The sequence below is a fragment of the Triticum urartu genome, chromosome 4A, assembly GCF_056163025.1.
Source record: "Triticum urartu cultivar PI428250 chromosome 4A, HENAU_Tu73, whole genome shotgun sequence".
In the NCBI taxonomy this organism is placed as follows: domain Eukaryota; kingdom Viridiplantae; phylum Streptophyta; class Magnoliopsida; order Poales; family Poaceae; genus Triticum; species Triticum urartu.
In genome coordinates, this window is record NC_141876.1 from 440293537 (window position 1) to 440311658 (window position 18122).

General features: G+C 49.6%; 1 protein-coding gene and 1 non-coding gene across 2 annotated transcripts; one reads left to right on the forward strand and one right to left on the reverse strand.

The window, feature by feature from the left end:
* Nucleotides 1–15954: 15954 nt before the first annotated feature.
* Nucleotides 15955–17063, forward strand: LOC125553923 (uncharacterized protein At5g01610-like). The gene is made up of 2 exons (XM_048717574.2): nucleotides 15955–16249; nucleotides 16516–17063. Exons 1-2 carry the CDS (start codon nucleotides 16163–16165, stop codon nucleotides 16939–16941), a joined length of 513 nt encoding a protein of 170 aa, XP_048573531.1. The 5' UTR covers nucleotides 15955–16162; the 3' UTR covers nucleotides 16942–17063.
* Nucleotides 17064–17290: 227 nt separating this feature from the next.
* On the reverse strand, nucleotides 17291–17361 carry TRNAG-GCC (transfer RNA glycine (anticodon GCC)). The gene has a single exon. It is a non-coding gene; the product is annotated as a tRNA-Gly (tRNA).
* Nucleotides 17362–18122: the final 761 nt, after the last annotated feature.

Genomic DNA, 18122 nt, shown 5'->3' on the forward strand with positions numbered 1-18122 from the left:
CCAGTTATCAGTCTGTACTTGCAGAATTCTCTCATTTATTGAGCACGTATATTGTTTTTCCAGGTTGAGCAAGTTTCAACTGGGCTGTAGATTGCCAGGGTTGTTTTGTTTTTAACAGGCCCAGCCCATGACGACAACGGGGCACAAAGATCCAGCAGGTATCTACTGGCCTCTGGCCCGCCAGCGTTAGTTATATTTTGTCTTACAACATCCGCATGCAGTTTTTTTACTGAATCAAACACACAGCCCAGTTCTATTTTCCTCTTGAAACGCATGTCCTACATCCGTTTTCTAAGCTCTACCTATAGTTTTACTAGTTCGTATACAGTATACACGTATCATTATATTGAAAACACATAAAATTCCCTTTTCATATTTACATCCTTATTTTTGTTGTTTTTTCCCACCCAACGCTGATTTTTTTACCACTGGTTTTCCCTTAAACCAACTAAATTTGTCCCACGTCTTATTTGCTTACAAAAACAAAACGATTTTTTTTGGCAAATCAATAAGTTCTTAAAAAAATGTTTATCATTTCGGGATTACAACAGTTCGGACTCCACCGAAATATGCAAAATAAGGTTGGACTTTTTGATCGTGGTCCTAGGCAGAAAATGGGATGTAATAAATTACTTAAGAATTAGCAAATGGGCTGCAAATTATAAAAAATAGCAAATGAGCTTTATGTTGTCTGCCACAGATTTGGAGGCTGACTTGTGGGCCTACTAAGTTCATGCGTACACAAGGTTTCTCAAAAAAGAAACTTAGTCAACAATCGACTCTACCAGCGTCTGACCGTTAGATGTCAATCTAACGGCAATCGTGCTTCTTCAGTCTCTGATCCTCCTGCCCCAGCCGCCCAAACCAGCGCCGTCGGAACCGCCTGCTCCCGCCTCCCGTGGTCGGCAGTGCTGCCGGGAAGGCCTCACGGCCCCATCATACTCGCATCCCTGGCCTGTCTATCCCTCTACTCACCCACACCTCCTGTTATTTTCCGGCGACGGCAGCCGAACCAGTCAACCCTCGTACTCTCCGTCGCATGGGCAGCCACTGCCGTGTCTTCCCTGGCTTCGTGTTGTTCCCTTCGTGGCCTTGCCGTCATCCACCGCCTTGGTGCTCTCAGCGCGGCGTGGTCAACGATGTCCATCCAACGGCCGTAGTGCTTCTTCAACCTCTGGTCTTATTGGCCCAGCCGCCCAAAGCAGCGCCGGTCGTGCCGCATGCTCCTGCCTCCCGTGGCCGGCTGTGCTTCCGCGGAGGCCTCACCGCCCCCTACTATTCCCACCGCTGGCCAGGCCCTGCGGCGACGGCAGCCTCACACCGCAGCCGAACCAGTGAACCCTCGTACTCCTCTCCGCGCGGGCTTCCACTGCCGCGTCGTCCCCTTCCTAGGCCTCGCCGTCGTCCACCGCCGTGGTGCTCTCCGCGCGGCGTGATCAACGTGGTCAAGGAACGACTTCCATCGGAAGAGTACTATACGTGGAGAGGCTGACAGCTGGGTCCACGGCCACACCCCAATTTTTTTGTGATTTGCCAAGCAAGTCGCTTTGTTAGGCTTGTTGGGCTGCAAATCTTTCAAGACGAGGAGAGCTTTCATTCGGCTGGCCGAGAAAATGGCACATCAGTAATGAGAAATGGGCTGTACATTTTTAAAACACATCAAACCGACAATTAGTTTCAAATATCTTTTTTTTAATTTCGAGATTTTAAATTACATTAATTTTTATGCGTGGAGAATTTGTTTGTTTTTATATTGATATACATTTCTTTTAAAAATCAGTTTGAATGTGAGTCGAAATTTCGGGATTAAAAACAGTTCGAACCGCACCGAAATATGCAAAATTTCGTATAATTTTTTAACCGTGGCCATAATATGGGCTTAATGCTAACAAAAAGAATATGGGCTCCAAAAAAACCATAATAATTTGCAAATGGGCTATAAATTATTAGAAATAATGGCAGATGGGCTGTATGCTGTTTCCCACAGATTTGAGGCTTTCCTAAAAAAAGGTTGACGCACAAGCAGTGACTGTTGGATGGCCATCCAATGGCCTTCGTGCTTCTTCAATCTCTGCTCTTCCTGCTCCAGCCGCTCAAACAGGCGCCGGCGGGACTGCCTGCTCCCTCCTCCCCGCAGCCGGCTCTGCTGCTGCGCAAGCCTCACCGCCCATTGTACTCCCATCGCTGGCCTAACCATCCCTCTACTCACCCACACCTGCTGTTATTCTCCGGCGACGGCAGACGAACCAGTAAACCCTCGTACAGTCGTACTCCCCTCCGCATAGGAAACAGCTACCGAGTCTTCCCTGCCTCCGTGTCATTCCCTTCCTAGGCCTCGCCGTCAACCACCGCCCTGGTGCTCTCGGCACGGCCTGGTCAACGTGGTCAATGACCGACATGCATCTGAAGTGGACTTTAGGTGGAGAGGCCGACAGCTGGGTCCACGGCCGCACGCAAGGAAATGCCTCCTTATTACGCGCAAAATAATGATTCCTCCACCTGACATCTGGGACCCACCGAAAGGGCCTCTGTATTTCGCGAAAAAAACGTTACCGCCGCTGACAGCTCGGACCCACCAGCTATGTCTTCGCACGCAAGGAAGTGCTCCCCCTGTTAGCTGGGACCCAGTATAGTGGCAGGCTGACTTGTGGGCCTACTAAGTTGACGAGGACGGAGGGCTTTGTCAACTTAGTCAATATGCACGATTCTAGCTCCAGTGACCATACGATGTCCATCCAACGGCCGTAGTGCTTCTTCAACCTCTGGTCTTCTTGCTCCAGCCGCCCAAACCAGCGCCGGTCGTGCCTCGTGCTCCTGCCTCCCGTGGCCGGCTGCGATGCGACGAAGGCCTCACCGCCCCCTACTACTCCCACCGCTGGCCAGGCCATCCCTCTACTCACCCACACCCCCTGTTATTCTGCGGCGACGGCAGCCTCACACCGTAGCCGAACCAGTGAACCCTCGTACTCCTCTCTGCGCGGGCTTCCACTGCTGCGTCTTCCCCGGCTCCGCGTCGTCCCCTTCCTAGGCCTCGCTGTCGTCCAGACCACCACCTTGGTGCTCTCGGCGCGGCGTGGTCAACGTGGTCAACGACCGACTTTCATCGGAAGAGTACTGTACGTGGAGAGGCTGACAGCTGGGTCCAGGCGGCCGCAAGGAAGTGCCACCTTATTACGCGCAAAATAATTATTCCTCCACCTTACAGTAGGGACCCACCGGATGGGCCACCTTATTTCGCGAAAAAATGTTCCCCCCCTGACTGCTCGGACCCACGGGACGGGCCAGCGTATTTCGCGAAAAAAACGTCCCCCCCCCCCGCTGTCAGCTCGGACCCACCAGAAGTGCCTCCTTATTACGCACAAAAAAATGAATACTTCCCCTGCTAGTCGGGACCCACCATGGTGGGAGGCTGACTTGTGGGCCTACTAAGTTGACTGGGACGGGGGCCTTTGTCAACTTTAGTCAATATGAACGATTCTAGCTCCACTGACCGTACGATGTCCATCCAACGGCCGTAGTGCTTCTTCAACCTCTGGTCTTCTTGCTCCAGCCGCCCAAAGCAGCGCCGGTCGTGCCGCATGCTCCTGCCTCCCGTGGCCGGCTGTGCTGCCGCAGAGGCCTCACCACCCCTACTATTCCCACCGCTGGCCAGGCCCTGCGACGACGGCAGCCTCACACCGCAGCCGAACCAGTGAACCCTCGTACTCCTCTCCGCGCGCGCGGGCTTCCATTGCCGTGTCTTCCCCGGCTCCCCGTCGTCCCCTTCCTAGGCCTCGCCGTCGTCTACCGCCCTGGTGCTCTCGGCGCGGCGTGGTCAAAGTGGTCAAGGAACGACTTCCATCGGACATGGAATGTACGTGGAGAGGCTGACAGCTGGGTCCACGGCGGCAGCAAGGAAGTGCCTCCTTATTATGCGGAAAATAATGATTCCTCCACCTGACAGCAGGGACCCACCGGACGGGCCACCGTATTTCGTGAAAAAAACGTTCCCCCCTGACTGCTGGGACCCACCAGCTACACCTTCGCACGCAAGGAAGTGCGTCCGAGCAAAAAAAACGATTCGCCCCCCTGACTGCTGGGACCCACCAGCTACATCTTCGCACGCAAGGAAGTGCGTCCAGGCAAAAAAAAAAGAAAACCAAAACGATTCGCCCCCCTGACTGCTGGGACCCACCGGCCCCCCGACTGCTGGGACCCACCAGCTACATCTTCGCACGCAAGGAAGTGCGTGCGGGCAAAAAAATGATTCGCCCCCTGACTGCTGGGACCCACCAGCTATATCTTTGCAGGCAAGGAAGTGCCTGACAGTCAGGACCCACCTGGTCGAAGCGTACGTAGTGTTGTCATTCTGGTCGCGAACGTGTACGTACATACTGGTCGATGTAGAGGCGCGCACATGTCGTAGTAGAGGCGCGCACGTAGCATGTACACGTACGTACAGTGGCCAGGGTTCAAGAAAGAAAATACGGCCACGTATGTGTACATACGGGCGGGGTCTCGAACGCCTACTCGCGCATACGTACGGCGAGGGCTCGTGCACATGGCTGGGCCGGAACGGAAAAACAGCGTCGTCGTCGTGTTCATGGGTCGGGACGGAATGCGTGGTCGTGTTCATCGGGAGGGCTTGGACGGAAGAGGCGATGTAAACGAGGCCTGGCGTACCGCACAACGGAGGAAACAGACCTCCTATGGTCGAAACGGGGGTCCTGTTGATCGGGAGGGGTGTGGCGTACTACAAAACGGAGGAAACGGACCTCCTCCGATCGAAACGGGGGTCCTGTTGATCGGGAGGGGTGTGGCGTACCGCAAAACGGAGGAAACGGACTTGTGTTGGAGCGCTACGGTCGAAACAGGGGTCCTGTTCATCGGGAGGGGTGTGGCGTACCGCAAAACGGGACTCCATGGGATACTGTTCATCTCCACCGTCGACCCCCTCCAGCCTCCACGAGCTACTGTTCATCCACCGTCGACCTCCTCCAGCCTCCACGGGCTCCTGTTCATCCAGCCTCCACCGCGCGCTACTCCATCGGCTACTGTTCAACCACCCCTCCACCGTCTACTATTCATCCAGCCCTCCACACCACGGGGTCCTATTCAACCACCCCTCCACGGGCACCCCTCCATCGTCTACTGTTTATCCTGCCCTCCACACCACGGGTTCCTGTTCATCCACCCCTCCACGGGCACCCCTCCACCGTCTACTGTTCATCCAGCCCTCCACCACACCACGGGGTCCTGTTCATCCAAAGGCAACACCACCGCTCACTATTCATCCAACCCCCCCCCCCCCCCCCGCAACGCTCACTGTTCATCCCATCGATCGGCTTCAGTTAGCAGCAGTAGCCAAGGAATCGCTCGATCGGGTTCAGTTAACAGCCATCGATCGATCGCTCGGGTTCAGTAACGCGTAGCCTGCAGTGCAATCGCTCGGGTTCAGTTAGAGCCCAACGCCTCGCTCGGGTTCAGTTAGAGCCAACGCCTCGCACACACGCGCGTACGTGTACGAGAGAAACGCGCATCACTCGGCCCCCGACCTCCCACCGTAACCGGGAACTCCCCGAAATTTTCCTCCCCCTCGCTTCTACCACGGTTTTTTCCGTCATGGATGGCCCAAAGAATGTCATGCAGCTGCATTTCCGGCCCGCCCAGGACGAAAAGCCCATTTTCTGTCATGATTTTTTGTCATAGAAGTAGGAGCCCACCACATCTATGATGATATCGGGTTTTGTCACAATTATCGTCATAGAAGTGTCATATGTATGACAGAAAAAAATTTCGTTCGGCCCAAAATGTCACGGATGTGTCTTTTTTTTGTAGTGCCCCGCGCCACTTCACCGCTGCCCCGCCCCGCCGGAAGCCCCACCGGATCCGCCGCCGCCCGTCTTTTCCGGCTAAATGGTAGAACCGTTCGTTTTTTTATAAAACCCTAGATTCGTTTTTTAGAATCGGTTCGGTTTTTCTCGGTTTACTTGTTTAGCGGACGTTCGTCCATACGTTCGTTTTAACGAACGATGTTCATCAGTTAGCCGCAGACAGCGAACGTTCGTTCGTTAGCCTGTTCGTTTCGTTTTATTTTCCAGGGTTTTACGCGATTATTTTCGATCACAATTTCTGCCCCGATCTTCGTTTTAGTTTATCTTTTCGCTCGTTTATCCAAATCAGGTGAAAACAAGCGCCTAGATCTTCGTCTAGAAGCCCTCTTTCTGTTTAACCAACTTGAACAAGATTTTGGTATTGTAAAATTTGACTTTAGTCCAGATTAGTAAACGGATCTTGTTTCTTTCGTAGTTTGAGTTTTGTTGCTCTGTTTGATTTGATTCTTTTGCAAGCTGAAGTTCTTCAGTTGAACTTTATGGTTAGATCTTCTTATTTGAGCTTTACCCGTGCATCTTTGCTTGATTTCTTATGTATGTTATTGTTTGTTTACAATAGAATTCCCGAAGTGCGAAGCGTGCTACTACGTGTCACTAGGTTTTGCTGATCGTCAACAAGGCAAGTAATACATTGATCATACTCTTTTCATACCCAGTTTTTATGCATTAGTTGCAAGCCCTCAAACACTGCATGATTAGGATGTGATTAACTTGTGGGTTTTGTGAAGTAGTTGATGAGGTAGAACCTATTGCCCTTTTATTATCAAACCCTTGGGAGTTACTTCTACGTTATGCTTATATTGCCATGCTATGCTCGTAGACATGGATTGGGTTTGAGTGTATCCATGACAGATGTGATATTGTTAATTAATGGTTAACTTAAGGTGGCTAGTTAAATACACATCTGGGTGGATTGGTTGCGGGCACTTGGAGAATCCAGTGTTGGCCTTAAGGTGGCTACTTAAATACACATCTGGGTGGATTGGTTACGGGCACCTAGAGAATCACATCTGTCATGGATACACTCAAACCCAATCCACGCCTACGAGCATAGCATGGCAATATAAGCATAGCGTAGAAGTAACTCCCAAGGGTTTGACAATAAAAGGGCAATAGGTTCTACCTCATCAACTACTTCCCAAAACCCACAAGTTAATCACATCCTAATCATGCAGTGTTTGAGGGCTTGCAACTAATGCATAAAAACTGGGTATGAAAAGAGTATGATCAATGTGTTACTTGCCTTGCTGACGATCCGCAAAACCTAGTGACTTGTAGTAGCACGCTTCGCACTCCGGAATTCTATCGTAAACAAACAATAACATACATAAGCAATCAAGCAAAGATGCACGGGTAAAACTCAAATAAGAAGATCTAACCAGAAAGTTCAACTGAAGAACTCCGGTTTGCAAAAAGAATCAAATCAAACGGAGCAACGAAACTCAAACTACGAAAGAAACAAGATCCGTTTACTAATCTGGACTAAAGTCAAATTTTACAGTATCAAAATCTTGTTCAAGTTGGTTAAACAGAAAGAGGGCTTCGAGACGAAGATCTAGGCACTTGTTTCACCTAATTTGGATAAACGAGCGAAAAGATAAACTAAAACGAAGATCAGGGCAGAAATCACAATCGAAAAAAATCGCGTAAAAACCCTGGAAAAATAAAATGAAACGAACAGGCTAACGAACGAATGTTCGCTGTCTACGGCTAACTGACGAACAACATTCGTTAAAACGAACATACGGACGAACGTCCGCTAAACAACTAAACCGAGAAAAACCGAACCGATTCTAAAAAAACGAATCTAGGGTTTTATAAAAAAACCGAACGGTTCTACCGTTTAGCCGGAAAAGACCGGCGGCGGCGGATCCGGCGAGCGGCGGCTCCAGCGGGGCTTCCAACGGGGCGGGGGGGTGGTGAAGCGGCACGGTGGCGGTGGAGTGGTGCGGGGCGGCGTGGGGTGGTGGTGAAGCGGCGCGGCGGCGGCTGCTTCGGCTACGGGGTAGCGCGACCATGTGGGGCAAGGGGGGCGGTATTTAAGAGGGAAGGGGTAGGTGGTGGCGTGGGGGAGGTGGCAAGGCGGCGGGGCGAGGCGGAGTCGGCCACGGCGCGGTGGCGTACGGACGGCGGACTCCCACTCGAGGTCGGGGTGACGCAGCGCGTGGGAAAGCCCAGCCGATCCGAAGCAACTTTTTATAAAAAAACTGATTTCGTCGAAATAAAATCCAGGAAAATAAAATAAAAATCTAAAAATACCAACACAAATTTTCACCGTCTAAATAGAATATTTAGAACAAAGTGAACATTTTCTTGGCCTAAAATGCAATTTTTGGAAAATGCATATTTTTCTAATTCAAATAAAATAGCAATAAAATCCAAATAAAATTGTTTATTTGATTTTAATATTTTCCCTCCAATATTCCTTTTATTTGGGAGAAGTCATATTATCTCCTCCCATATATTTTAATATGAAATATTTTCGGAGAGAAAAACAATTAAAACCAAAGTGATCCTTGTTTCGATATTTGATAAATTTTCAAATATGAGAAACATGAAATCCCCAGCTCTCTCCGTGGGTCCTTGAGTTGCTTAAAATTTCGAGGACCGCGAAACGAACGGCAATAAAATAGGATAAGCATGAATGACCTATGTATAACATTCCAAATTGAAAATTTGGGATGTTACAAACCTACCCCCCCCCTTAAGATGAATCTCGTCCTTGAGATTCGGGTTGGCTAGAAAATATGTGTGGGTGTTCTTTGCGTAGATTATCCCCTCGTTCCCAGGTGGCTTCATCCTCGATATGGTGGCTCCACTAGACTTTGCAAAACTTGATAACCTTGCTGCGAGTAACTCGGCTGGCAACCTCGAGAATCTTTACAGGTTTCTCCTCATATGTCAAATCACTATCCAACTGAATTGCTTTCAGGGGTACTGTATCTCTCAGGGGTATATCGGCCATCTCTGCATGGCACTTCTTCAACTGGGGAACATGAAACACATCATGAACTCCTGACAGTCCTTCGGGTAACTCCAACTTGTAGGCAACCTCTCCCATGCGTTCCAAAATAATGTACTGTCCTACAAATCTCGGGGCTAACTTTCCCTTAACTCCAAAACGTTTAACTCCTCGTAGTGGTGACACACGGAGATATGCTCTGTCTCTGATTTCATAGACTACCTCCTTACATTTTGAATCTGCATAACTCTTCTGCCTGGACTGAGCTACCTTCAGTCTATCTCGAATCAGCTTAACCTTCTCTTCTGACTCTTTAATCAAATCTGGTCCAAACAACTGACTGTCTCCAACTTCATCCCACATCAACGGTGTTCTGCACCTCCTTCCATACAAGGCTTCGAAAGGTTCCATGTTCAAACTGGCTTGGTAGCTGTTGTTGTATGAGAACTCCGCGTAGGGCAAATTATCATCCCAATTAGATCCATAATCTAGCACACAAGCTCTCAACATGTTCTCTAGAATCTGATTGACTCTCTCGGTCTGTCCATCTGTTTGCGGATGAAAAGTTGTACTGAACTCTAGCCTGGTACCCAAAGTCTGGTGCAGCTGGTGCCAAAACTTTGAAGTAAACTATGTTCCTCTATCTGATACAATAGTCCTTGGAACTCCGTGCAGACATACGATCCTGGTCATGTATATCTTGGCCAACTTCGCACTGGTATAGGTGGTTTTCACTGGGATAAAGTGAGCCAGTTTGGTCAAGCGATCCACTACTACCCAGATAGAATTGTATCCCGACCGGGTCCTGGGTAATCCAGTGATAAAATCCATGCCAAGCTTATCCCACTTCCATTCGGGTATCGACATAGGTTGCAGTAATCTTGCTGGCTTCTGATGTTCTGCCTTCACTCTCTGACATACATCACATATGGCTACATACTCGGCAATGTTCTTCTTCATACCCGTCCACCAGAAATGCTCCTTCAAATCCAAATACATCTTGGTGTTTCCGGGGTGTATCGAGTATGGCGAGTCGTGAGCCTCCTGAAGTATCAACTTCCCGATCTCCGCATTATTGGGCACGTAAACATGGTCCTCATACCACAAGGTGTCGTGCTCATCCTCACGAAAACCTTTGACTTTTCCTTCACTCATCTTCTCCTTTATTTCGGCAATTTCCTTGTCATCCTTCTGAGCTTCACGAATCTTTCCCAACAATGTAGATTGAACTTCCATCGCTGCAACATAACCTCTAGGAACAATCTCCAAACAGAGTTCCCTGAGATTGTCGGCTAATTCCTTTGGAAAACCTCCTGTTACTAAGGTATTAGCATAACTCTTCCGGCTCAAAGCGTCTGCTACGACATTGGCCTTCCCTGGATGATGGTGCAACTTCATATCAAAATCCTTTATGAGCTCCAACTATCTCCTCTGCCTGAGATTCAACTCCTTCTGTGTGAAAATGTACTTCAAACTCTTATGATCCGTGTACACATCACAATGATTTCCAATAAGAAAATGTCTCCAGGTCTTGAGGGCATGCACTACAGCTGCTAACTCCAAATCATGTGTGGCATAATTCAACTCATCCCGTCGAAGTTGTCGTAAGGCATATGAAACAACTCTTCCGTCTTGCATAAGTACTCCTCCAAGTCCCAAGCGAGAGGCGTCGTAATACACTTGGAAATCCTTACATATATCTAGCAGAATCAGCACTGGGGCTGTAGTCAAACATTTTTTTAACTCCTGGAAACTTGCTTCACATTCTTCAGTCCAGTGGAACTTGGTGTCCTTCTTCAACAATGCCGTCATAGGCTTCGCAATCTTGGAGAAATTCTCAATAAATCTCTGATAATATCCCGCGAGTCCTAGAAAACTACGGATCTCTCCAACTGAGGTGGGTGCCAACCACTCAGTGGCTGACTGAACCTTAGTAGAGTCTACTTCTATACCTTCTCCTAGTATAACATGTCCAAGGAATCCAACTTCCTTCAACCAAAACTCACATTTGCTGAACTTGGCGTATAACTGATGTTCCCTTAGCTTCTCGAGAACTAAACGCAAATGCTCCTTATGCTCCTCTTCATTCTTCGAGTATACCAAGATATCATCAATGAACACCACGACAAACTTATCCAAGAACTCCATAAATACTTTGTTCATCATGCTCATGAAATAGGAAGGGGCATTAGTCAGTCCAAATGACATAACCGTATACTCATATAACCCATACCGGGTGGTGAAAGCTATCTTAGGTATATCATGTTCTCGAAACCAAGTTGTTCCAAGAGAGCAACAAAGTGCTTCTTGGATTTACCCTTGAGCTTACTCATAAAAGACTCAAATTCATTTTCCTCCTCCTTCGCCCCCTAACTTTCATCAATGAAATCCATCAAGGAAGGATTAGTAGTGATTGTAGTTTTGATGTTGGGGGTTACCTTGTTGGTGGCTTTAGCCATGAGGTACTTAGCGGTGATGTTCTTGTTGGGTGAATCAAAGAGGGACACCCGTGGAGTTGTTGCAATGGCGACGGAGGCCATGGAAACCGTCTCACCATCTTCATCATCGTCATCATCCTCATTGTACTCTTCTTGTGCTACCAACCCCTTGGGAGGAGTCTTCTTGGTGATTTTGTTCTTGTTGGGGAAGGACTTGGCCTTGTCTTTTCAGATAAGCTTGCCACCATTGTCTTCTCTCTTCTCGCATGGGCAATCCACAACAAAGTGACTCACATTGCCACAATTATAGCATGTCCTCACACGTTGCTTGCCCTTGGCGCCACTTGAGTTGTTCTTGTTGAAGTTGGGCCTTGAATTCTTCTTGCTCCAAAATTGTCGTGAAGCGAGAGCCATGTGCTCATGATAGGCATATTTGGTATCTTCGGGGAAACTCTCCTCTTATTCCTCTTCACCCTCTTCTTCCACATTAGCCTTGGCCTTCAAAGCAAGGTTGGGTTTCTTTGATCGTTGAGAATGCAACACCGCATTGTCGGCGGTCTTGTCCAAGATCCTCATTGCAACAAACTCATCCAACACTTCACTTGAGGACAAGGCGTGAAAGTCTGGCCTTTGATAGATGACGGAGGACATGGCCTTATGGTAGGGCATCATGGCCTTGAGAAACTTGCGCTTGATCCAATTTTCATCTGTATCCTTGCTCCCATGATCTCAGAGAGAGATCGCGAGAGTGGTTAATCTTCGGTAAAGCTCCCGAGGTTCTTCATCTTCAATCATTGCAAACTCATCGGCTTCATCTCGCACCACCTCAAATTTTGAGCGTTGAATGCTTGCGCTTCCCTTGTAAATGGAAACAACATGTTGCCATGCTTCCTTGGCCACGGTGAAAGGTTGGAGGTGCGCAATATCTTCGGGAGGAATGGATTCTTGGAGAATAAAGAGAGCAGACTCGTTGAATTGATGATCCATAGCTTCTCTAGGAGTGAAGTTTCTTGGGTCGTGCGGGTAGAAACCTTGCTCAATAATTCTCCAAAGATTAGTAGAACTATGATTTAAATGACGTTTAAAGCGATACACCCAAGAGGTAAAATCCGCATTTTTCACAAGCTTAGGAGGAGGACCAACATGATTCATATGCATGGAGGGAAACGGTCCTCCATAAGTAAGTGGAGGTTTAACATGGGAAAAGATGTCACTCCCACTTCTACCACTAGGAAAAGGAACTTGATCACTAGTAGCTTCCCCCCTTATTGGAGTTAGCATCCGTCACCTTGTTAGCGGGGTCAACCACTTCCAAAGGTGCGGTGGATAATTTAAGGCCTTCAAGAAATTCCTTAAACATGCCTTTAACCTCGGTCGTCATGGAGGTTTTCAATGTTTCCAAAGCCGCATTGAACTCTTCACGAGAGACCGAGGATCCCCCATCGACCGCAGACAAGGTGGGACTCGCATCGGAGTGCTCCTCCACCTCATCTGTGGTGCCAACCATACTCTTCAGATGGCAAAGTCCTTAATAAAAAGACGACGCTCTGATACCAATTGAAAGGATCGATATGGTTGACTAGAGGGGGGTGAATAGGCACCTAACAATTTTTAGCTTTTCTTTACCAAATTAAACTTAGCATCAAAATAGGTTGTCTAGATATGCAACTAGATGAGCAACCTATATGATGCAACAACAACAAGCACACAAGCAAGCAAGGGATACAACACAATATAAGCTTGCACAAGTAAAGGTAAGAGATAACCAAGGGTGGAGCCGGTGCAGACGAGGATGTGTTACCAAAGTTCCTTCCCTTTGAGAGGAAGTACGTCTCCGTTGGAGCAGTGTGGAGGCACAATGCTCCCCAAGAAGCCACTAGGGCCACTGTATTCTCCTCACGCCCTCACACAATGCGAGATGCCGTGATTCCACAATTGGTGCTCTTAAAGGCAGCGACCGAACCTTTACAAACAAGGTTGGGGCTATCTCCACAACTTAATTGGAGGCTCCCAACGACACCACGAAGCTTCACCACAATGGAATATGGCTCCGCGATGACCTCAACTGTCTAGGGTGCTCAAACACCGAAGAGTAACAAGATCCGCAAAGGATTAGTATGGGGAATCAAATTTCTCTTGATGGTAGTGTAGATCGGGGCCTTCTCAACCAATACCTAGAGAATCAACAAGTTTGATTGGCTAAGGAGAGAGATCGGGCGAAAATGAAGCTTTGAGCAACAATGGAGCTTGGGGAGAGAAGAGGTGGTCTTCTTGGGAAAGAAGACCCCTTTTATATAGTGGGTGAAAAGATCCAACCGTTATCCCCTTACTCAGCCCGCGCGGCGCGGTACTACTGCACACAGCCGTGGTACTACCGCAAAGGGTTGCAGTACGACCGGTGTGGTGAGCGGTACTACCGCTTGCGCGGTAGATACCAGACGAGGGCCTATTGCATAGGGCAATGAGCGGTAGAACCGCCTACCGCCGGAGCGGTACTACCGCGCGCCCCCATGACACTACTGTAGGCTCAACTGGCGCTGGAAGTGCACGTAATAAATAAATTACTTCCGTAACTACTTCCGCAGAGTTCGGAGTGGTGCAAAAATCTGGCACGGTACTACCGCGTAGGAGCGGAAGTAAAAAATTACATCCGCACCTACTTCCGCACGCTTCATCGTCAGGGCTGGAGGCAGCGGTACTACCGCTCGCCAGGAGCGGTACTACCGCTCAACTTAGCGGTACTATCGCGCGCCTCTGCGGTACTACTGCTCTCTTAGCAGTACTACCGCACGCCACAAAGTCTTTAGCATTTGGAAGCCTTCATATCGCAGAGACATGGATAAACGTAAGGTGCTTCATCAAAGTGAAGGAAAGGTGGTGCAAAGGAACATATGTGTACGTGTTGATTCCGCCCTAACCTTTCCGAAGCGGACCCCCTCTTAATAGTACGGCTTTCCTACGACCCAAATCCACCGAAAAGAAATGTAGAGAACCGTCGTCTTCGATAGGCTCCGAGGGGCACCGAATCGTCTTGTGTCTAGACATGAGATATCCGAAATGCTCAATGCACACGATTAGTCCGCAACTGCACTGTCATCAATCATCAAAACCACATAGGAGAAATATGCCCTTACACTAAGCCCGAGGGTCTATGGCGGTGGCGGGGGATCTCCTCTCTCTCGCGACTCCAGGATGGGGCGGACCCCAAGGCGTGTGGTGGCGCGGCCGATCTGTGATCTGTGGCGCGACGGATGGCCGCGGCAGGCGGCGGGAGGCCGACCCGTCCTCGGACGATGATGGCTTGGCGTGGCGGGCGGCCTAGTCACAGGTGGCGGCCAGGGTTGCGGGTGCAACGGCTGGCCCTTCGGAAGGCGGCGACGGGTGTGGTCGGCGGCAGCCGACTTGGCTGCGGTGGCGTGCATGCTGCCTTCAGATCGGCGATGGCGGCGTGGAGGCCTGGTGGTCTCGTCGGTGGCACCTCCGATCAGATCTGTTCTGACCGGTGCAGCCGACGGCGGTGGTTATCTCTTCCGTCAGAGGTGGTCCGCCTGAGGCTGGGTGTTCGGATCTCGGGATCCGTCATCTAGTACCGGCTGCGAGTAGGGGAGACGTAGTTGCCGATGATCCAAAGGCGGCGTTCTGCGTCGTTACCCTGATGAAGGCATCGTCATGTAATTACTGTCGACCCACTCGTACTGCTCCGGGGGAAACCGTAGGATCTGGTCTTCCAGATCGGACGATGATAACATTGCGGTGTCGTTTCTCTCTTGGGAGCATCGTTTGTGGAGCAGCGCTGGAAATTAGAGGCAGGAGGTGGAGCGGCTTCGTCTTGCATGTAGCTTCGGTGAAAATGTCAAATCATGTCTGGCCGGCAGGTGCCACGCTTTGTCATGCCTGTTCGGCAGGTGCTACGCACGACAAATCTTCCAAAGACTTCAAGCTATGTCGGCTGGTGATACTTGGTGGCATGATGCTAAGGTGTATCGGCGGCGACTGCGACGTGCCCAACAGTTCGCGCGCAGGGAGGTGGTGCCGTTTGGCACCGTGGTGGCGTCGACGGTAGCTAGACCGGGCAAGGTTGATGCGTCAGTTCAGCTCTAAAGATGGACTGGTGGCAGTTGGCGGCGGTGGCCTCTGAGAGCGCGCCGGACCAGTGTGTGCCCTATACCCGGCAAGTGGCTTGGTTGTGGCCTTAGGTCTTAGATATTAGGTTTGGCTGCGAGGTCTGTTTGGTATTAGGCTCATACTATCAGCATCCCTGTATCAACTGAATAGGAGTAGCGACAGTTGTTGTCTAGAGGATGGATTTAGACTTACTGTTGTATTTCTTTATAAGGTCTTTGTGAATAATTAATAAAATGATAGACGATGAATTTAGATTTACTGTTGTATTTCTTTATAAGGTGTTTGTGAATAATTAATAAAATGACTACATGCATCGCCTATATGCAAAGGGCGGGGTTCTCTTTCTTTAAAAAAAACTCTGGGCGACACACATTGCTCCCAAACAATCTTCCATAGAGAATGAGGACCCATTAGTACCACATACAACCGTTCCCTTACCGCCATCCCGGAGGTTTCTGGAATGCGAGGTGACCCAACCTCCCAAGTCACACATGTCATCAACAGCCGGCGTTTTTCAACACGCGCAGCCGTCTCAACGACCAAGCCATACGAGACCCGTCTCTTTCACGCGGTAATGGATCGCCACTTTCTTTCTCCTCGTCTTGCCTTGATCCTGTCCTGGCCAACGACGAGGCTCCCCACAATTCCCTCCTCCTGCGAACGCATCGTATCCCAAGAAACCAAGAAACAGAGCAAGAAATATCATAGAGGGAGCAGAGTACAGAGAGAGAAAGAGGGATAAGCGCTTGCTTGCTGGGAGAGCCATGGATGAGATCATGAACAAGATGGGCTCCTACTGGCTGGGGCAGAGGGCCAACAAAGAGATGTCGTCGGCCGGTGACGACATCGAGGTCCGTGCATGAGACACCGTCTCATCAATCTTCTGTTCTGTTCTGTTGTCGCACCATATTTCCCCTGATTATTGTTTGGTCATGGTATTGTTTCTGTTCTCGCTAGCATGTTTTCCTTCTGGTTTTAGATCGATCCTGGCTGGACCGCCATGTGATACTTTTGGTTCGACGTTCAAGCTCGCTATAACAAATTTGAAATCCGACTCTGATAATTAAGATCTATGATTCGATGTATTCCTCTGGCTGATGATCTATTGGTGGTGCAGTCGCTCTCAACCAGTGTCGGGGACGGAGCAAAATGGCTGGTAAACAAGCTCAAGGGTAAGATGCAGAAGCCGCTGGCGGAGCTGCTCCAGGAGCACGACCTTCCGGCGGGGTTGTTCCCGCGGGAGGCCACCAACTACGAGTTCGAGCCGGAGACGCGGCGGCTGACGGTGCACATCCCGGCGGTCTGCGAGGTCGGCTACAGGGACGGCTCCGAGCTGCGTTTCGACACCACGGTGACCGGCACGCTGGACAAGGGCAGCCTGACGGGGGTGGAGGGCCTCAAAGCCAAGGTGCTCGTCTGGGCCAGGGTCACCGCCGTCAAGGCCGACGCCGCAAAGGTCTACTTCGCCGTAGGCATCAAGAAGTCGCGCAGCCGCGAGGCATACGAGGTCGTCAGAGGCGCCATCACCGTCGACGAGTTCTAGATTCTAGTCGCGCGCTCGCCGAGATGATTATTCTACCGAAATAATTGATCATGTGCTTACACTACCTGCTGTAAGAGGAGGATGCTTGTAAATGGGGATTCATAATTCGGTTTTGCAGCTCATATGGTTTCTGTGTGAAGCTCGATGCGCAGTAGGGCAGTGGCCAATCGGCATCGACGTGCACAAGAGGATGATTCAACCAAAAAAAAACGAGGAGGATGCTTGTAAATGGGGATTCATAATTCGGTTTTGCAGCTCATATGGTTTCTGTGTGAAGCTCGATGCGCAGTAGGGCAGTGGCCAATCGGCATCGACGTGCACAAGAGGATGATTCAACCAAAAAAAAACTTGCACCAGCCGGGAATCGAACCCGGGTCTGTACCGTGGCAGGGTACTATTCTACCACTAGACCACTGGTGCTTGCTGGTTAAATTTTAGTAACATTTAGTTTTTATATTAAAAATAATGCATCCACCAAATACGCAACCGCACACATCCGATCGGAAACGGATCGCCGACGTTCACAGCTTGTGTGCAGGGCGTATGATCAACCTGTACTTGCCGTCTTTTGCGAGATCATGCGGATTTGGACCAGCAAGAACACATATATCACTTTTTTTTCCGGATGAAAACTCTGTATTACTCAATCACAATTACTCAATCACAATGTTATTAAAATCTGTTGGAGCTAACTCAAGTGCACCAGGAGACTAAAAACCAAGCCATGGTTCTGCCATCTGGCAAAATTGAGCGCCGCTATAAAGATGACACTGTCCGGCCGATTTTGAGACGATGCTATTCATCCAACCATGCATGGTGAGGAGCAAGTGTCACACGGCCGCTGGATCAGGTGTCGTCTGAAAATCGTTCACCGAGTGTCGGCGCAGAGTAGTTCCAGGCAAAATTTGCTAGGCAATCGCTAACCTTGTTCTTACTACTCGTACGAGACTAACATGAGTAGTACATTTTTCATGGAGTGACATCAAGTACGTAATTTTCTTTACGATAGGGGCATACATCAATCTGTCGAGGTCACATGCATTACTAAGAAAAAGCCTAACAACAGTGCGGGTTTTAGGTATAGCAGTAGCGCAGGGTCCCGCGCTACTGATACGGCGCTACAGCTAACCTGTAGCAGCAGCGCGGGGACGTGTCTGCCCGCGCTATTGCTATACAAACGT